General features: G+C 33.6%; 2 protein-coding genes across 5 annotated transcripts in view; one reads left to right on the top strand and one right to left on the bottom strand.

The window, feature by feature from the left end:
* LOC106100340 (dynein heavy chain 8, axonemal-like) overlaps nucleotides 1-314 on the top strand; it is a 29,843-nt gene extending 29,529 nt beyond the window's left edge. Inside the window, exon 89 of the mRNA XM_013279165.1 lies at nucleotides 2-314. Within this exon, the coding sequence (XP_013134619.1) occupies nucleotides 2-127 (126 nt within the window). The 3' untranslated portion in view covers nucleotides 128-314. The remainder of the gene's footprint in view (nucleotide 1) is intronic.
* On the bottom strand, nucleotides 311-22,161 carry LOC106100580. 4 transcript variants are annotated; one of them, XM_013279474.1, is made up of 6 exons: nucleotides 21,986-22,161; nucleotides 10,392-10,443; nucleotides 4,893-5,133; nucleotides 1,925-4,819; nucleotides 1,729-1,846; nucleotides 311-1,636 (listed from the first exon to the last, which is right to left on the bottom strand). In XM_013279474.1, exons 3-6 carry the CDS (start codon nucleotides 5,083-5,085, stop codon nucleotides 1,579-1,581), a joined length of 3,264 nt encoding a protein of 1,087 aa, XP_013134928.1. In that variant the 5' UTR covers nucleotides 5,086-5,133; nucleotides 10,392-10,443; nucleotides 21,986-22,161; the 3' UTR covers nucleotides 311-1,578. The 4 variants fall into 4 exon arrangements, with proteins under 4 accessions (XP_013134928.1, XP_013134929.1, XP_013134930.1 ...); XM_013279475.1 differs by having other exon boundaries at nucleotides 4,893-5,128; XM_013279476.1 differs by lacking the exon at nucleotides 10,392-10,443.
* Between the last annotated feature and the right edge of the window lie 222 nt (nucleotides 22,162-22,383).

Genomic DNA, 22,383 nt, shown 5'->3' with positions numbered 1-22,383 from the left:
GTGTCCTGTGTACAAGAAACCATGCCGCACGGACTTGACATTTATCACACCTCTATGGCTGCCCACGATTAAAAACCCTGATCATTGGATCCTAAGAGGAGTCGCCATCTTGTGCGATATCAAGTAAACCGACAGCTGTTACTCGGTCAAGGAAACACAATATGGCTGTACAGCCAATCTCGCATCACATCTGGCGAAGCCCTGTGTTTTTTTTGATACGATATCTTTTCGACTGAAGTAGTTTTACTTGTTAATCTAGTCTGGCGTAATTTTAATTATATTGTGGTTTATTTATAAAAAAAAGATGTTGTTAATGTAAGCTTTTTATTTTAAATAGTCGAAGCAGAGACGTATCGCATGTTATTTACAAGAGTTGTTTCTCGAACCACTTACAAACCTTTGGTAGTCTGGTTATGGATTTTGTTTGTGGGAAGATAATTGACTGTTCCAATAGTTTGATAGATTACAGAACACATGTAACAGTGGAGGTAAGTTGCATAACAATTGTATTTTACAATATACTGGACGGAGTACGTTCGCTGATTTATTTCTTATACTGGACTGATTGTATTACTATGATCACTTGCTTGTAAGCATCTACAAATTCATACTATCCATAACCTACGTCACATTTAAGTCTCTAAACATATCTTGTTTCGGTTGCGATTACTTTCATAGATTTAATATACATCTGGTAGAATAACAATGATAATGAAACAAAGATTATGTCTCTGGTTATTTTTGCGCTAATTTAAATAAAATAGACACAGGAAATAATCTTTTCTTTGAAGATAACTTTTGTGTTAATTTTTTTTGTATATTATTTTGACCTTTTGTTCCTTTGAGACATGACAGACATTTGAGACATGTTCCTTTGAGATTGGTGTTAAAATTATTGTTATTGAACGTTATTAAATCAAAGTATCCAGTTTATTAAATCTATGAATCGTCGACATCCAGATTAAAATTATTTGCATTACGTCTAAAACTTTGGCAGTAAAGGTACATACAAGAAACTAAAACATCAGTCTATTTTCAAATGAACGCGTTGGATTTGTCTGTTCCGTTACAAAATGATAAATTAACAATGGAAATGAATTAATGCATAACATACTCGATTATGTACACATAAAGTACATCTTAAACGAGATCTAGCATTTCTACATAATTATATTGAACGATTTCATACTATAACAATGTTAAGTTACGTTATCATATTATACATACAGTCTTATGGTATTCACATAATATAAAGCTGTTTTATATCTATTACATTCCAGATATAGTGTTTTTCGGTAAAACAATGTATACAATAGCTTCTAAATATATAAAAGAATTAAAATACATATCTTACAAAGCAAATAAGCTTATAGTCTAAAATATTCGTTGTAACAACGATGTACTTTAAGGGAAGTACTAAAACCAGTACTGCGTACTATATTCATTTCAAAAATGTGAAATGTAAACTGTGATACAATAGTTAATAGAATTTCGCCTTTGGCTGATTGATGAAATCAATATTATTGCACACCATAATATGTTGAATTCTTTGGGGTCTTGAATGCCTTTAGTTCTGTTTTACTTGCCGTCAGCGCGAAAATTACCCAGAGGTTCTACCGATCTTGACCTAGGTGCTCTGAAAATAATACAATTTATTTAGAATAACCCTCGTTTAAATATAAAAAGACATAGTAAAAGAATATTTACTTATCTCTACAATTGAATTACCTTCGTCTTGAAAGCGTCAATTCGATTTTTCCTTCTTTAACTTGTTTGAAAAGCGAAATAGCTCCAGCGTGGCTTAACCCACGAGTTGGAACATTGTTAACCGACAAGATCTCGTCACCTGTAATTTACAAATTAAGAATATTTAAGTACTAGTCCAGCTCAACGAATCAATTCAGTTTGTGATTGTTATGTTTACCTTCAAAGATAGTTCCCTTGTCAGCGGCTTGCCCGTTCGGGAAGACAGTCTTAACAAATATTCCCATTTGTCCCTTTGGAGAATCAGTGCCACCGACAATACTAAAGCCTAAACTCTTGTGGCCTGGCCCCTTCCAGAATTCAGCTTTGTGCGCCGAGCTATTTGAATATTGTTGCTGTTCGTGATTGATAGCCACGTTGTACTCCTGTTGCCGAGACACGTGCGCGCCTGCATTCTGAGGACTTCGTTGAGACCCAACTCTGTTGAAAAATCTACTCCGACTACTGCTACGCAACTGGTCTGGTATACTCTCGAAAGATCTATTTTGGTATAATCTAGAAACATGTTTTATATAGTGTGATGTATTCTCTTTGATTTCGTTAGATGTGTTTTCATTGCAGGCTGCGTAGTTCCCTACTACTGGTTGTGGCCTGGAGTTATGGAGGGATATTGGCCTATAACCGTTTGCTCCTTTACTTCTTGGAACTGGAGAAGACCTCATTGAAATTTCTATATTTGTAATATTTTGTAATGAACCAGGTTGCGTATAGCGTCTTTCTAGCAACTTTTCGTCATCACTTTTTTGATTTGATATAACTGCATGGTTAAATTGAACTCCAATTTCACATTTCTGATTAGCTTCGAATTTATTTGAATGGGAATTCTTACTATTTGGCGTATGTTTAGTGTACTGGTTTTCTGCAGGAAAATGTGTTTCTATAGTAAGTTGATTAGATAAAGATGGTTTGTGAACTGTTTGTGATATTATATCAGGAGGAACATTTAATGAAGATGGAGTAGAGATCGGTTCACAGGGTTGACTGTTTATAATACGACTTAAAGTAATCGGTGTTATTTCATCATGAGCCATAACAAGATCGACCTGGTATCGTTGAAACAGAGTTTTTTCTTCGACGTTGGTTTCTGTGGAACATGAATTAACTATATGTTGAACATCTTTTAAAGACGATAATCCCCGCAATATTCTTCCATTTACATTAACGATTTCGTCTCCTATTCGGAGTCGTCCGTCTCTATGTGCGATTCCATCAAAATCAAGTTTTACTACAATGTAACGTATTTCATAATTGGAACCACTATTGTCGAAGTCTACTCTATGTTGTGCAAGATAAACTCCAAGGCTTTCATCCAATCGTGACTTTAATAACCTGATTTTTCTAAACCTTTTAGTGCACGGTCCCCGTCCTAATATATCTCTTTCAGGTATTGGATGTTGAGGTTGAATGTGCCGGTCACTCATCATATCATTCTGATTCAAATTTGGTGTAGACAAATGTTGAATTGGTAATATTTGGGAATGAAGTAACTTGACTCTTCTGGTTTGAACACGCTCATCTAATGTTACTGTTTTGTAAACATACGGTATTTTTTTATTTATCGATTTCTTTGGGAGTGGTGGTGGTTTAGCATCGTTGTAGTCCACTTGAATTTGCTGACTGGCGTTATTATTAATAAATAGTTTATTTTCAGATACTTTATTTTCATATTCGTAAGATACATCTTTATCAACCGGAAATAGAGCACACGGTGTAGAACTTCGCCTTGCAGGAAGTTGAATTTTGTTTACATTTATTTTTTGATTGAAACTTAGTTGCCTTGAAAAGTTACTATTATTACCATCAAAACTTCTTACATTTGAGTCAGCTCTTGCTGTACCACTCATTAAATGATACGAATATATTGGCGGGGAATGATTACTGTGTTCGTCCATTGGTCGACTATCGCTGTCATATCCCGATTCGTTGGAACTGACGTAATTACTTAGTCGATGAGCTTGGAGAACTTCTTGATGGATACTCTGATTAGAAGATGCAAGATCCGTCTTAAGTTCTTGTGAAGATCCCAGTCCTGCACAATAATCATATACCGGCAGGCTATTTCTGTTTCTTGGAACTAGCATGGGGTCATAATCTAAAGGTCCCCTTTGAGAAATCATTGATGAGCGCCTAGAGACATCGTCATTTTTTCTGTATGAATAGATATTTGCATCAATATCATTAACACTTCTCATAGAGCTTCTCGCAAAATCGCAATTTCCTCTGAGATTAGAGTTAAATAATGTGTTTTCATCATGGACGGTTATATTATCACTGCTTTGATATCGTTCCTCTGAACGGGAATTCGGTAGGTATAATCTTTCCCTTCGAAACTTTGGTGATTTTCTATCTATCCTTTCTGAAAAGCTTTGTCTTACAGAAACTGTTGGCCTGTGTGCCATACTATTTTCTTCTGGTAAAACTGATAATTTTGAACGTAAAAATGCGTACGGAAAATTAGGTTTTTTCGACAGAGTATTCGTTTGTCCTTCTAATTTAGGAATATTGTCACAGCTAATTGCCTTTGTTGCAGAACTCACCAAATTTTCATCTGATATTAAATTATGCTTCTGTTTTAAAGGCGACGATTTATTGCTTTCGCTTTCGCTATTCTGCAAGTCTATTCCATCTGAGGGATCATCAGCTTTGACATAAGTTGATAAATGAGAGGTAGAGCAACTGCGGTAAAGAGAAGGAGTATTTGGTTGACTAGAACTATGCTCGGAAGTTCTATGTGAATTAAGAGAATGAGATTTTGATGAATTTAACATGCCAGTCGAACCCATTCTATGGAAAAATGTTTTGAAAGGACTTGGCGATCGGTCTCTTGACCCGCTTCGAATTGAATCGGTGTCGTTATCTTTTTTAGTAGCATTTGAATCTGAACTGCTGCGCCCCATTTTCCAATTTTGTTTTTTCTTATATTGGCCGGTTACAGGCAACGGTGTTTCATCGTTGACAGCTTCGGATGAAGGTATTTCTTCGGAAGCCTCTTTACCGTCTGGTTTTTTTAACATGTCCAGCTTCTTGCCCATTCGACGACCCCAAGTGGCAAACACTAAAAATTATAGAACACATTTAAAGATATAGAATTCATATTTGATAAATGAGTTTTTGGATCATTCACTAACCTTTCTTCATTTCCTTGACATCGTCCTCCATAACCATGGCTGGGAGTGCGGTGACGAGCGTGTAGTGATGAGGGGCCTGCGGGGCGTGCGGCGGCGGAGCGTCTCTTCGCGGAGACGCAGCGGCGGGGGGCGCGGGGGGCGCGGCGGGCGGCGCGGTCACTTCCCTGCGCTTCGGCCCGCGGAAGAGGCGCATGATGACCGCTCACACAACCATACCGCCGCACCGTGCATGCACTCTGCTCTGACAATAAATTTAATTATTAATAACTAACATTATTGTAAAAAAAACTTAGGAGTACCAGTCAGGTGCATTTCACTTCATCAGTAAATTTTAACTATCCAGGGATGATCTTTTTTATGTCTTTACATAACTTATGTATAAAAATAGCTTTTACTTGCTTTAATATCAACCGTCTATTTTAATTTTACTGACAACTTTCCACATACAATGCTTTGAATACTATAAATACTACACTAATGTCTGTAACAACAGTCGAGTCGGTTGACCGGAAACCTATGCGGTTTCGTTGTACTGTTTAGTAACCGTATTCAACGTCGATTTCTAGGACGTGCCCTCAACTAGCGGTCTATTTTTCACTTAAATGAACTCGATTATGGATCGTATGAGCGTTTAATATAATTTTAATGACCATTCGTAGGAAAGAATAAGTTAATGACATGCGCACGACGTCGTCGCGCCGAATGGCATTGCTTGGACGTTGGAGTTATAAATAAATTAATGTGAATCCGTGCGTCGTGATTCCGTAAAGGACTGGCGGGAAATAAAAAAGTTTCATAAATAGCCAATTTCTTGGTCGTATATCTTCATGACGGTTTTAACTCTGGTTTAACTAAAAATGTTAATAACATAATTTAAGTCTGATCTAAGATGTAATTAGGCTCGTTTACATATTTTAAGATATGAAATCAAACACTTTACAATAATTAAAATATTGACTTTTAATAAAAGTATGTACCTCACTTAATATTATAAATGTAAAGGTTTGGATTGGATGTTTGTTAGAGTTTGTAGCCTAAACAGCTGAACGGATCTTGTTGAAATCGGCATAGACGTAGGGTATAATCTGGAAGAACACATAGGCTACTCGCTTTTGTTTTTTTTTAATTCCACGCGGACGAAGTCGCGGGTAAAGCTGTTTACTTATAATACTAAGATGTAAATAAATTAAACAATTTCAATTACTAGTCAACATTAAAAATACTGTATCAAAAAATCGAGTATTTTAGATTAAATTTAGCAACGCCAAGCAATCATGCGTGACCATTTTATAACTTTAAAATAACATGTTTCATAATTTCATCCTCATTTGTATGTATCACGTTAAGATTAATTCATCACAATTTTTTGCCAATTTTATGACTATGATTTAAAATGTGTAATGAGGATCACGTAGCGAGCGAGGAAGTGGGATCTTCCGGCCGGACGACGAAGACATTATGTTAGTGATTGCTTAACTTTGTATGTCATATTTAACTGTTTTATACCGGTGTAGTAATAAAATTTAAAAGCATTATTTTTTACCTTGTCTAATTTAGAGGATTGTTTCATGATTTACATTTTTAAATCTCTGTAATAACGGTGGTTTACTTTCAATTTAAAATTATGTAATTTAGTGTTTTCAAAACACACTAAATGCAGTAACATCTGGGATACATTTTCAATCATACTAGTATTATAAATGCGAAAGTTTAGATGGATGTTTGTTTTAGTTTTTAGCCTAAACAGCTGAACGGATTTTTATAAAATTTGCTATAGATGTAGAGGATAGTCCGAAAGAAAAGACAGGCTACTCGCTTGTTTTCTTTAATTTTACGCGAACGGAGTCGCGGGCGAAAGCTAGTAATTTTATAATGTAAATAATATTAAGGAGGGTGTCAATTTTTCGGTAGCGACTCAAAATATTAGTAGAGTATAAGTTAGTTTTGATTCTTTTGAAAATAACTTCTATATTTGCTATTTCCGTGTACACGAAATATTAATGACCGTGTCCCGCGTGAATACGATATTTTATTGTACTATTAAAAGATGCTGGCATTCAAATTCTTGTATAAACGTGACTATTTCATAAGTTACACGATAAGCGTTTTTTTTACTATAGTCAAAGAGTTAGCGTTATGCGTGCGCGTAAGTGTTGCTTACGCAGGTCCAGTAATTATTGCCTATACATCGCATGGCCTCTTGTGTACATGCGGTCGAACAACATTCCTACTCTATTAGTAGGTTGGCATATAAATAACGTTTGAGATTGACCAATTTTTTTAAAGGAATAAAACAAATAAGATCAAAGTTAAAGTTAAATATGCGCCTAATGACTACTATGCCATCGCACAAATGTTTAGTCGCGCTTTGATTCCTATGAGCTTGTATGAAATAGCCTACACTACTTGAATTTTAGTTGTGCAACTAAACAGTTGAATGGGCTGCGAAACAATCGACAATCACACAACTGTTGTGCGCTCTTATTTTTTGTAGAGAAGTTTAGTCAATACTACCCATCATTTTGTGTTCAAATAAATAGTATTTAAATGTAATGCGTGATGTCGAGCTGACAGAGGTTGCGGTACACGTAATTGCATAATTCAAATTGTCGTCGGCCTACCCTGTGCATGCCCGCACAAGATTTCTAGATTACTCCACACTTAAGATTCCTAGCGGACGACCAATGTCAGTCCCCGCCGTTCCCTCACTCGATTTGTTTACGCACTTTGTAATTACGTTTTTCTTAACGGCGCCAGCGAGGAGACACGTAATATCCCAGACGATAGCTTGAGTACCGGAAGAGTTCACGGGACTGATTGACTTTGATAGATATTCATCTAATAATCTAGATGGAACAGTTTTAATGGGGCTTAAATCTATTTGTAAATTATCCCACTTCTTCCTGTTGTATTTATTAAATTATTTGTAATTATTTTAATGACATTATTGAGTAATGGGTTATTATCATTAAAATAATTATATCGAGATACGAAGAAGTATATTAATATTAGAATCTAATCCAACTTGCGAAAGTTAATCGAAAGGACTGTATTCTGATTTTTTCTTTGATAAATAAATTAATTACGATTAATTGAATTTTATTAACTAAGAGAAACTCAAATCTTAACAGGTAATTTGTTTGAAGTGTGTTAGTTGCTAATTAGAGGGGACTCTTGAATGCAAGCTTTGTTTGCATTGAGTAAGTGGGCTTGCTAGGTCCTGTTCTAGGGCCGTTGACTTGTTAGTCAGGAGCGTTAAGGAATATGAGTGATTCTTTACTAATGGCGGACTCACGACTGACATTACATGTAAGGATTTGTCTCCAAGAAGCCCGACATAAAGAGAAAAAAGTGTTTTTCCGCAGAATAACGCAGTAGTCGTTCGTTGCTGCACGTTTATTTCAAACACGACACTTTAGCGTTTACTCGTCCTGGGCAATTGACGTTTAATAGGAAAGTTGCCCAGATAGTGTCCGCTTTGAAGACGAGTTAGGTAGCGAAGAGCTTTAGACGGCGAATGCATGTTACTATTTAGAATTCTCAAGAGTAAACAGTTAGATAAAAATACAATTTTATTGATAACAATCAACTTACAAATAATTTAAGTTAGATATTATGTAAATTCGTACATTTAGTGTTTGTTTCTCGTAGGTATATTGACAATTATTTTTCTACATGATGTTCACTACAACTTCTAACAGTGATCTGTAGTTCATACAAGCTTTCGCCCGAGATCCCGTTCGCGTGGAATTAAAAAAAAACAACAAAAGTGAGTTGCCTATTTATTCTTCCAGACTATTTTCTACATCTATGCCAAATTTTATTGAAATTCGTTCAACCATTTAGGCTACAAACTCTAACAAACATCCATTCATCCGTCAAAACTTTCGCATTTATAATATTAGTATGATTTATTTTATTTACAAGTCAATCACTGTGTTTTCAAAGAAATAGGTACATTAAAGTTTTTGTATCCAAATCAATTTCACAGTCGTATTGATATTACTGAACGTGTGATGTGAAAAAATTGTAACTCGTTATTCCAAATTTCGAAGTTGTATTGATATCAACCACTGGGAATTCAATGGAATGTACTGAATTAATTCCACTATCTTTCATTGTGACACGACTCTAAATGCCATCTTATCATCTTGATAGTTTGCATTCCCCGACTGTGCGTATGCCACTGAAATTCCTGCGTCGTATGACCACTTTGTGTAATTAGCTGTCGTTCTGACTTATCTCTAAGGATATTTTCTTTGAAATACGATTCCTTAAAGTAGCGTTAGTGGTGGAGGAATTAAGACGCAAGGTTAGCGGGGTATGGACGTGTTATGCGACGAGACGATGGGGACATAAACCAGAAAGTGTTAAGATTGAATGTGGATGGCTACAAAGGTAGAGGAAGACCGAAGAAAGTATGTATGGATTGTGTGAAAGAGGATATGCTTTAGAAGGGAGTGGGTTCATATATGATGGCTGATAGAAATGAATGGAAGAGCAGCACACTGTGCCGACCCTCCGTAGGGATGACGGCAAGTTGATGACGTTTTTCTCACAACTTCTTACAGAATTAAACAAAAATTCTGTCTGTTAGTAATAATGTAGGTGTAAAACAAGCAAAATAACCGTCAGTTATTTCAGTACAACTCGGACAGAAGAAGTTAGTTTTTTAAATAATGCTTTAAGCAATATTGTGAGATAATTCTACGATGTCATTGTAACAGATTGGTTACTTAAGCCATATGATGTTTAGGGCAACAAATAAGTTATCAAAAAACATTTCAACCGTCACGAGAAACTTGTTATCGTTACATGAGTTCTTAATGATAATAAGCCTGTAAGTAATCAGAGTGCTTCATATTAATATTTTGTCTATAAATCATAGAAATTCAATTACGGGATAATCAATGGATATACGAAGAGTTCATTTTAAAACAGACGCATGCTGAGGAATAGGCGTTCGTTATCTATTAGTTGCCATAAAATAATTGAATAAAACGATTTCCCGTGTTCAGAATTATATTATCACTTCAGCGAATAGTCAATCATAATTGCCCCCGCAATAAAGTGGATAGACTTTACATACTAAATAACGACAGAATAAGACCATTTTTTCTTCATGCTTGGAGTACTTAATATTTTGCTTAAATCATTACCTTTAAGTCCGAGTTCATTTTTTAATTGTTAATTAACTTGCTTTAGCAAGGGTCTCCGTCCTAGCAAAACTAGAAACTTACTGAGCCTATGAGTTATTCCAGACTATGATCTATAACATTTACTAATGTATTACAGGATTGTTATGACACTTCATCAGGAGTTAAAAGGATATGACACATGCGCTATCTAGTTTCTTCATTTCCGTATCCAACGCGTCTCGGATACTTCAGTAATAAGTACAAAACTGTTGGATTATTTTGAGCCGTTATTAGCGTAGAGTAGGGAACATGTGTTATGTTATTAGTCGTGTTATATTTATAAATAAGGCACGTGACTCACCTCATGCCAGGAATGCTCATGGAGCGGCCGCGCCAGCGCAGGCGACCGTTCACTGAAAAGTTAAATAACTCATTTGCACATCACGTTTGCGGAGCTTTTTCTACTTATAGCTCTTTTTACAGCAATAAAGTTTTTTTTCCTACACAATTCTTTATGCCTATTTCTGGCTTGTATTTATATCGAGGTAATTTAGATTTAGTCGCCTATGATTGTAAAAAATGCCTTTATCATGATAAAGATGTCGGATCTATGATTTTTCAGAGGTCAATAACTTCGAAACTACTTGACTATGGAATTGTTTTAAATTCACTGTCTAGTTTCGCAAAATGCTTGAAAATCTGAAAGCAATAACCACTAAAATACAATAGCAGTATAACAACGCCAAGAGATCGGATACATAAAAATTCCCTCACGTAGTTTTATCATCATCTATTGCAGGACAATGGGGCGGCGTTGAAAGAGTCGCTAATGCCACTTTCACACGAGGGCACAAGCAAGTACAGTAGTGTTTTAACAGTAAGTGTTCAAGCATAGGACTGCGTTGTCTATTGTTAAGCTTTACTTTTTCTGCCCTCGTGTGTAACCGGCCTAATGGTATTAAGTTAATTCGGATGTGTACATCATGGAAATAACTTCGAAAGTTATAGCTTTTTACTGTCAAAAACAAGTATTTCTTGTCTCCATTGTAATGTGTTATTTACTTTAACTGACATTACCGTTTGAGCCATCGGCTTGGTTAAATATTGACTATTGTTGAACATGAAATTTAATTTGTGTAACAACTAATTTTTAACGTTTATTGGACGTAGCTTATATTTGTTATTGTTATTTGCCGGGTTTTGATTACTATAGTGCGTGGTTTATGTAGAGATACAACCAATGCTTCCGGACATTTTCAAATTCACTAAAATTAGTTTACGACTTTTGGGTACAGTTTTAAATTATAAATTATAAGAAATTAAAATCAAATACAAAATATAATGTGTTTTTACATATAGGTACTTGTTTAAAATCGATTTTTAGCAATTTAAAGTAGAGTGTCTTTTGAGTTTAAAATGAGATTAATTCCACTTCCGCGGATATTTCTACACGCGGCTTGTGTTATTTCTGTCGGAACTCGGAATCCTATTTTAAAGTTTAAAATGAAAAACATAACCTCAAAGAAAAGATTGAAAATGAATGTAACGCTTTGCATAAATTAGAATAAAGAAACTGTACAATAGACAAGCTAATGTCTTTCGTGAAGGAAAGTTTTCCTCAATCGTGGATACAGCGGAATTTTACGTAATCATTTATTAGTGAATTTTGTGTCTTTAAATTTTCTTTTTAAAATCCTGGAGTGAAATGTCTGTAACATTTTGTGATTGTTATATTGTAAAATTAATAAGTGTTAATAAAGTAGACGTATAATCAAATAAGTTTACCGCGGTAATTTAGATTCACTTATGTCTACCGGGAATATTCCAGTATGACAGTTTGATATTAGTCAGGAATTCGAATATAACTATGCCTTAGTAGACAAAGGATCAACCGCCGGTACATATAGCATCTTAATAAATTGCACTTTAATGTAGGTAACATTAGTAATACATCTGACCTTGACAAACATTTTTAGGAATATGTTTTTATGTAATACGTACAAGGAAACAGTTAATTGAATCTATAAAAAGTTCTATAAATACAAAGATTTTGCCACATTTACGTTTTTTATCGATAATTGTTTTTCGATTCCCAGATTACTCATTTCATTGTGTGTGGGCGTAGACCGTGAAACTACACAAGATTGCCTCATACGCGGCCATCCCTTTGTGTGAATAAGATTTATTTTATTATTTATATTCCAAGTTCATTGTTGTAAATGTTATGTCTTTATTACCAAGGAATATTATTCAAATATTAGCAATGAAAAAAACAATTGTATTCCTCGGGAAGAGGGACTTTGTATGCACGTTGAGTAGCGGTTCGTCTTTTACAAACTTCTTTTGTTTGATTTAAAAAAATACGTTGGAATACAGTATATGTTAATTTCCGATGTGTGTCATTTATATAATTTCTAGAAAAAGTTTCCTTGTAATTTTATTAAATTGTAACTAATTATGTGTCTTATTTATTTATGATATTTTAATTTTAATAAACCCACGTACGCATTAAAACATAAATAAAACGTTAATATTGTTGGTAAACTTTTGAAGGAAAGTAGCGAAATATAAATTTAATTAACAAACATATATTAAAATTTCCAGTAGAAACTCTCTAAGCGTATGAATCATTTCTAAGCATCGTTAGTCAACTACTGAAACCTACGTAGCCCGGTTGCGTGCTCGGCCGAGACGCCTGCCCACTTGACACGTTTCTGCGAACGTATGTTTACTTAGTGGCGTGCAGCACTACATTTATTGCTGGCTAGGGTATATACTTGTGAAATGTAATTAAATAACAGCTTCACTTGTCAAAAACATGGTGCTATCCATTTCCACGAGACAGAAATCCAATCTTATCTTTGCTAAGAAGAGTTAGTATTACTTGAGGTATTTATTCATAAACTAGCTTTCGCCTGCAAGTCCGTGTGCGTATAACTAAAATAAAACAAAAGCAGCCTACGTTTTCTTCCAGACTATTTACGACAAATTTCATCGAGTTCAGTAGTATAGGCCACAAACTCTAACAATCGTCCGTACATCCATCTAAACTTTTGCATTTATAATATTAGTATGATAGTATCGTTAAGAAAAGAATTTTCTTACCGGTACTAGACTCCTTATCGTATACGAAGCTGACTATGGGTTAATCACTTCGTGATATTTTTGTTAACAATAAAGGATTTTACTAACTTACTATCGCATTATCACGCCGTAAGAAGTTAATAAGTGTAATTGAGATGAGCAAGAAAGTAAAATAAGTGCAAGTATGTAGCAGAAAAAGGAAATAACATTAACCAATAAAATATAATGAGAGCGTCCACACCACGGGCAATTTGTCGCGTGTACTGTTAAACGCACGATTTACAAACGCGTGGGCGGGCGGACGACGCGTTTGTAGGCGGCCATTGACAAGCGGTGCCCACAGGTCCACCTCCTGCCCACACCTCAACCTTTACGATCTACTACAAAACTTCAATAAAACTTACGGGTCCTACGCAAAAAGACATAACTAATTTTTGGAAAAAAAGAAAAATTTAATGCTTTTCGAACTTTGATCTAAACGTAGCAAGGTCTTCATATTGATGTAATGAAATAAGAAAAATATTCTTTTGGGAAGTCGGTAAAAAAGGTTATAGGTTATGAAGGCAAAGTTATTTTTAATGTAAGATGTCTCTTAACTTTAATGCCATAAACTTCCTAAAGTGGCTGTCCTAAATGGGACTTTTTTGAGTTACGACTGTATGCGTAGGAGCCGTCGAAACTTAGCATATTGCAACACCTTATCGAAAGCAAACAATGCATACGAAAGCTTATTGAATTTTGGGATTTTATTGCTACATCTGTAAAGTCACACTAACGGTATCGACCGTATTGTTTATTCCTTTATCCATTGTTTATATTATCTGTGGACAGATAAAGAGGTCATTGCCCTTCCAGCTGATAGTAAAAGACTTCGTTTAATTTAAAACAGACAAAAGTAAACGAGTCGACATTAACTTTTAGTAATACTCGTAAAAGTAACTTGATTGAACGATACTAAAACGTTTTCGGTCACAAAATCAGATTTTAAAAAGACAAAATGTAATACATAAGCATTAAAATAAATGTGAAATGATAAGCATGCGTTCGATAGCATTTTGATTAATATTTATAGTCTGTGCGTTTTCTATAATTACTTGTTAAGATAAATTTATATCGGAATAGCCTAGCGTTTAAGTCTATGACCTAACGATAGAGTAAAGATTGTGTGGAACTATGATTTCACAATTTAAAACTTGCTTTGTAGAGAAAAATGCGGTCATATGTAAGAAACTAACTATTATGATAACATGATACAGAATTTTATCATAATTCTTCAATGTCCAATTAAGATGGAAAATTCTAGTCTTTTACGGCGCCTTGTGACCTATATCTCTTTAAATCTTTTAATAAAATCACATAGGTAATAAATATGTATGATTTTTTTTTATTAGCTTTTTATTTATTTTACAAGTATCATCTCTCATTCGTAAAATATAAAAATAAAGCAGTTATCGTATGTCACCGAAAACATTTCTTGCCAGAACGTGTTTTAGGGTCACCTTAAATTGTGTCATCAGTAGATGTTACACTATTTTATATAACATCATTAGTATAAGGTTGTAATTTACTTTTGGAAACAAGTAGATCATAACACGATAGATTTATCCGGAACTCTCGTCGGCGAGATGTGATTTGTTCCGCGTTTGATATTAACAATTCTGCAATTAAAACAATTATCTCCAGACGTCCGACACGCTTCACGGTCATGGAACAAGTGAAGCTTTTTTTGTGGTAAAAGCATCCAAAACCACATTTACTTTATTGGCATTCCATTCTTTTATACCGTAATCAAATGATATGACAATACATTTTTATTATTTTTAACTTTTAAGTTACTAGCTGTATGTAATAAAATGCTTAGTCCACTAATATTTTAATTTAGTAATTAGTGATTCAACATTAAGAGCCTTAAAAAATCTTTCAAATAATTTTTATTTTTAAGTTTCGGTTGTATTTTATTAATGCACTAGATTTTTAATATTTAAAGGGTGTATTAAATGTCATAGAAAGTAAATTTTTGTTTAATAATAAAACATTAAAACGTTCCGCGAGTTGTTCGTGTCAATACACTAAAATGACCGTCCTCGTCCCATCGGTTTATACCTGACTGCTCGCAATGTCAACTTGCACGGACCGTTTTTCAACAAACTGATAAAGATGACATTTATTACACTCAGAATCGTAAACATAATAGGTATATTTAATTGCTTTCTTTGTATCTCCAAAACAAAACTCTCGGAGCGCGAAGTTGGAATAGATATACATATATTAACATATAATAAATACAATCAGACTTTAAGATATGAAATTATATGCCATAAATCGCACATTAAAGTGATATTAAAGAGAGAAATGTCTAATGCTATGGTAAGAAATTTCATAAAGTACCTATCTAAAAATTAACACGTACAAAGTGTTTAACATTATGTGTTGATAGCAAAAGTTTTTATGACAAGTTATTTTCTTTACAGTACATTATAATATAATCTAATACATATATGCTGATAATCTTCTTGATTGATGTCCGCAGTAGCTTGGACATGGAACTGTAATTACTGCCTGCTTTCTATAAACTAGCATGATATTATGTTTTAAATCACGGCACATCACGTCGATAAAGTGAATACGCGGTGACAAAGGAATCAAGTTTTTTTATATCTATTTATTTGAATTTTGAAGTGAACTTTACCCTCACATTACTTACTATGTTTTCCTCAATATAAAACTCAGTTCTTTAAAGCACTTCCCTAATCTAAAAGTATTAAAAACCTACTATACTACTTTCCTGTTTTTGTGGCAGTAATGGCCGAATAGTGAAACGAATCTAAATACTCGTTTCGTAAGCGACGATTATAATCTGGTAGACGTCAAAATTTAAAACGAATTTGGAGTTTAAGCGTAGCTTTGGGACCGTTCTCCATATTTAAATGTTTCAGTATTCAGCTGTTAGTGTTACAGTGGGCTACTGTATTCATTTTTTCACATATAAAATTGTCGTTTCGTTTCTGCACACATTCTTCAGTACATTCTAAGGCTATCGATTTATATTCGTATTATGTCACGCTTGAGTTACTTCGACAAGGAGCGCTGTCAAATGATGTATAAGGCAATGGAGCACAATCGTCATGTTTCATTGAGCTTAGGGTACCGTAACTTGATGAGTGTTCATTAACCGAACGTAGGTATTCAGTTACCTAAAAGGATTGCGTGATTCGTTTGTAATAACAAGTTGTGTCCAGTGAAAGTCGCATCGTTACTTAATAAACGTAATGGGTGCACAAAAAGCGAGTTCTCAGCGACATGCGTTCACGATCATCTTGTTGTTAAAAATTTCAATAGCAATTAATGCTTAATAATCAACTCGTAACCAGTTCGCTTCCGGTATTACGCGTCGTTTGGACTCGACTCGTCTGCTTTACAACTTTAACTGGCTTGATATTTCGATTGAACATGAAATATAATCGATTACAAATGAGATACAGAACCGGTGGCTTGATACATAATTACTTTACTGTTCGTTGAGATAAATGGGGTAATAAAATGTTTTTTTTTTGTAATCTGTCAATCCACTTGTTAAACTTTTGTACCTTAGAAACAGGCAACATTTAAGGAAGTTAAAGGAAGTATTTTTCTATAGTCTTAAATAGATATGCATTAGTTTCGGCTTAATTCAAATCAATTCTTAATCAATGTACAGCAAAATCTTGACAAAAAAAAAATGTTTACGCAGAATTATAATTTCTAAAAGTAGCATTTTAGTGCACACACTTAATAGACCGGTCAGAGTACATTTTAATTACATTAAAACACATGTATTTCTATAATTACATTAGAAAAAAAATGATACGAAATCGTAATAAATAAAAATGTTTATTGAAATTTCGCAATTTATACAATAATTTCAACAACCTTGTGTCAAATTATATTTAACACCCACTGTACATATTTTTGTATGGCCTCCGCGATTAGAAGACAAATGAGTATGAGATACTGTTATGCATCGTTAAGGACAAATGAATCAGTCACAGATGTTGCTAAAAGCTTCTTGCAAAATCCTACATACACTTTGATTACTCACTCATTTGTAGATACATACAAATCTATTAGTAAAAGAATTTATAATATTTAGACGTAATGGAAACTATTTAAATTATAGTAAGGATCATTTTCAATTAACGTTGTCAAAATGCCTTAAAGTTGTTCCAAAGGCACTGAAGGACTATCCTCAGAGTTATTTAGATTTCTGATATTAAATCTACAATAAGTTGACCCTTATTAGAACACTTAACTTTTAGTGTAGAAAGTAGATATACTCGTATGTTAGAAATATTGTAATTTGGAGTATAGATTGTCTGTAAAATGCTAGACAAATTTAATGTAAGTGCTGAAACATCACTTTCGCATTTTAACTACGATTTTAGTTTTAAATATACAGTCCGTTTGAGGTAATATACGAATAATTAAGTCTTATTTCGGCGCAAGAGTCAATCGTCGACCGTTCAGATCGAAAGTAGATTGCTCATCGATCAATCGAACTGTCATCGCCTTTAAGCAACAGAATACTGTTAAATCCTTATATAAATAATTTAATTTTTTGACAGAAAAGAACTTGGGAATGCACCGACATTTTTAACAGTTAATTTACTTTGAAGTTATTCAAATTATTCGACACGGTTAATTAAGCATAAGATAAATGTTAAAGATTACATTTTTCATAAACAAGTTGTATCAGTTATGCAACTCGGTTCACCGGTCATTATATTAATTAATAAACTGTTCTTTTCGTTACGTTGCTTAAGTTTATTTGCGTTTAATATTTTTATTTTATTTATTTAAAGTATAACTATTTACGTAATGCAAAAAAAAACAAAACTTCCCTTCGTGTAGCAACTCACAATTCGATTGAGAAAAAAGAAAAAAGAACGCAATCACTTACTAAATAGCAGCCATTAAAAAGGCTAATGATAAAGAAGCCGATCGTCCAACATCGTAAACTAGATTTATTCATTTTATTGCTATAAACGTTTACTTTTTTAATTACAGATCTTTTACCTGGCAGACGAGAGTTGTTTTTTTGGATTGTTTTTCGAAAATGCCTCTGCTTCGTTGTGACCTCTATGACATTTTAATCTTTTTCATTCTATGTAATGTCTTAGAATCAGACAGGGATTACATTTTCCTGTTTTTATCTGCTTGACAGAATAATAACTGCTGTAATGTGGATTTAGCGGGGGATGTGACGCAAAGGTAGGGGAATTATAAAATGCGCATATCTATGGGCAGCGGTCGCTTCGTTATTTTCACGAATTCTGGAGGCTAGCTGTATTGTCACCTTGTAATATAAAAAACTATCAAAGTTTTGTAAGTATTTCTGAAAGACAAAAAAGAAAAATACCGTAATACGTAATGAAAACAGGATGGTGCAAGGACAATGTTTAAAGATGCAAATTCCCTGCCGAAGCACGAACGTGGAGCGCAGCCAGAATGAATAAGTTGTTAGAACGATTTAAAAGTTATCGCGATGTTAATCAAATACCGATTATCGATAAGGGACAGGTCAAACCGCAAGCGATGCACTCGCTTTATAGCTTTTTAACTCGCCGTAACGGGTTCTGTACGGTTTTAAATTAGATTGCAGACGCGGTTGCGAAACTGACTCTACAAAAACCACATAAGTACGAGAGAATTTAATAGAAATCTTAAGTAGATTATAAATTGCATCAACGCGATGAGCTCTTTCCACGATATAGATGATTGTGCTCGGAACCGGCGATGTCTGGGTAAATATTAATTGATATTCATTTCAATAAATCGTATTTAAAATAAAATAATTTTAGGCAAATGGATGAACAAACATACTTATGATGCATAATAATATTGGGTTCTTACGAGACTTTTGTTTATGTAAATTGATTTGACGTCGTAAAAAACAAAAAATAAAAATATGTATACCTAACGACCACACTTACGTTAGTTGTTTAAACTATCTTTAAGATTTATTTTTATTTTACTACATTAATAGAACGATAAGATAACATAAAGCAATAAAGAAATAGGAAGGATAAAAAATTTGATTCTGGGATAGAATTTACAATATCATCAATGGAATATATTTCGATCACAGCTTTAATATATTTTAGTAAGACAAGTCAGTAATAAACACAATAATAGCGAGGTAAAAGAAAAAGTATTTTTAAATCGTAATGAAGGACATTCAGCATATGTACATATAATTATACTTCGTAATGAATTGAACAGACTAACGAAACGGTTGGATGGCATTTGGGTCGATGCAGGCGCAGATCGTTCGCAATACACGAGTAACTTCTGCAGCCGCTCAATGGGTTCTGTTCTCTGTTCTGTGTCATATGGAAACATATTTTTTATGCTCATTCGCCCACATGTGCTGTCGTTAATAACTGTCATGTGCTTTAGTTTCAGTACTCGAGTGGCAATGATCCACGGCTAATCTTAATATGGCCTACATACCATATTTGTTTGCAATGTTTCTTAATCCGAGATTAACTTACATGTGTCAATTTTTGTGATATTCTTATTTCTTGATGTGGTTTTTATTGTCGTTATACGAATTGTGTTTTTTAACTAATTACAGATTTTTGATTTTTAAAGAAAAATATATATTTCTAGCTGTTCCCTTACGGCTTCATCCGTATGAAATTACGAAAATGTTATATTATTTTTTACGTTTGTCAAATTACCAATAGCAAATGTCGATGTTGGCAGCAACTTATGGTCTCTTTCCGACATCGGGTTTTTTATCCAAAATATTTACCCCCTTAGTTTAATGGCGTGAAAATATATAGCCTAGCGTGACGTAAGTGTAGGGCTAATTATTATAAAAGGATTATTTAAAAATATGCTGTAATTGCTGACATCTTAGGCAACAAAGAAGTGTGTGTTTACACTTTATTATAATAGTATAGATAAATAACGCCTTAAGTTGTTGTTAACCCTGCATTATCTGTACTCTTTACACGTTTAGAAATTATATGACATTCGTACTATATGATTTGGAATAGATGGCTCTTATTAGTAAGCTAATAAGATAACTGATTGTTCAGCAGTTCTAAGTGCTAAATGTTCTTTCTTGTTCCTGATTTTTTTTAATTGTATTAATTTACGTTACTGTTAATTGTTAGAACAAAGAAAATACCTTTTGAGACCTTCAAGCTTTTAATTTGTTGTGTAATTCTATTATTTTAGTTAAATATTCATTACAAGGTCTAATCAAAATGCAATGTTTCAATTTAATAGAAGTACAATCAGGCATTTTAACGGTACTAGTATTCATTAACACGATATCTTCAAATAAAAAGCGTGCGAGTAGGAAATGTGTCGAGTTCCCGGTAAGGTAATCACAGAGGAGGACAAACCTATGTTTATTATAAATCTAATGACGCCCGGGAATCGTTAGAGCTTCCGACCGCAGTGTCTATCATTAAGGTAAGTTTTCTTATTCAGATTTATATCAAATTATACTGGCCATTCTATAACTTTTGATACTCGTTAAATTATTTATTACAATTCAAGAATATTAAAAGAAAGATCTTAACTCTTTAGTACCTACATTATTTTATACTAGCTGTTCGCGTGCGGCTTCATCCGCATGAAATTATAAATTTATTGTTTGCATTTGTCAAGTTCTCAATTGCAAATGTCAAAATACCAATTACCTTACAATGGCAATCTTGCTTCCTTTATATTGGCAGCAACTTATGGTCTCTTTCCCACATAAGGGTTTTTATCCAAAATATTTACCCTAAAACGTGACGTAAGTGTTGAGCTTTTTATTAAAAAAAGAAATATTCAAAAATCTTCAGTAATTGCTGAGATCTTAGGCAACAAAGAAGTGTGTATTATAAGTTGGTATCTAAAATGTATTAAACACGAGTTACTATACTAATTTACTTCACAATACGCGATAAACTTACTTAAAAACATACTACGATATCACGAAATTACTATTGTATCGACTTTTGTTAATATTTGTTGTAGTTATTTTTATTATTGGTATTATTTAAAAGGTTATTGTGGACGTTGTAAGTAAATAATCCAATCTTTACAACAATTATTTATGACATTAAGTCTGTAACCACATATGCATTAAAATAATACAAGATAGTAGATAACATTGTAATCTTACAAGATTTATGATAAGACTAACTTTTTAATAGTAAAAGAATTGAAATCAGCCCAGTTATTGAGTTATTTTAATACATAAAAATATAGAAATTTTTATTATATTAGTATAGATATAGATAAAAGCGTGTTAATAATTGATTAAATTTTTGTATTGAACACAGCAAGGTCAATGTTTGTACATCTCAGTATTAAGTATTGGAGCCAAACTACAAAAATCGGTAAAGGACATTACCTTCTACTAAAATAAAGCTTGGTTTGTTTCACTTATAGCAGCTGCTCCCTTTCGGTTAACTCTTTTATGTCTGAGTGTAAAAATAAGCTTGTTTCAATGCTTTAACAACTAGAAGTGTCTGTCGCGTTAAGAGAGGTAACTTGTCTTGTACTTGATTTTAACTAAGTAGAAAGTAATGGTTTATGCTCTTTACAAATGGATGATTTTCAATAATAAAAAATAATTGTCATCTTAAAGCTTTCATCGAATTCAATTATAACAATCACATTTTAAATAAAAAAACTAAGCTACAATTCTTAACAACTTTGATTATAACGTGGTTGTTTATATGAATTACTTTAATTTTTAATAAATTAAAATTACAGCCGAAATGCTAATTAAAAGTTGAAATTTTGATTATTCTTTTAATAGATTTTTTTTATCACATCATCCAAACTTAAATTTAACTTAAATATAGTATCTATATAAAAACTTACAAGGATGGGATCGGCAATGTTCCTAAAGCGATAACACCGATAACAAAATCACAAAGTCACAACACTGAGGGCCACTGGACACGTTAGCGTTATCAGACGCAAGGCGATCGATCGCGGGTTCGCAGTGCGGGTGAAACGGTCGATGCGCGCGGCGCGACTGAGCCGGCTGAGGGACGGTGCGCCGCGGTCGCGTACTACGATAACATTCGCTTCAAGATCCATTCATTACCTCTGTATGCTGGATGCATGCTGTATTAATCTTTAATGTTTTAGCTACTGGTAACTGGTAATAATACGTTTAGATGATCTATGTAGGTAGTTTATAAATCTATTCATTTATTTTCTTTTATCGTTTAAATATGGATGGTTTAAAATTATTCGTGTTCCTTCTTGAGGTG

This window comes from Papilio polytes, unplaced genomic scaffold (genome assembly GCF_000836215.1).
Source record: "Papilio polytes unplaced genomic scaffold, Ppol_1.0 DF824047.1, whole genome shotgun sequence".
NCBI lineage: Eukaryota > Metazoa > Arthropoda > Insecta > Lepidoptera > Papilionidae > Papilio > Papilio polytes.
Note: the sequence above shows the minus strand (reverse complement) of the source record. Positions and strands in the feature narration are given on the sequence as shown.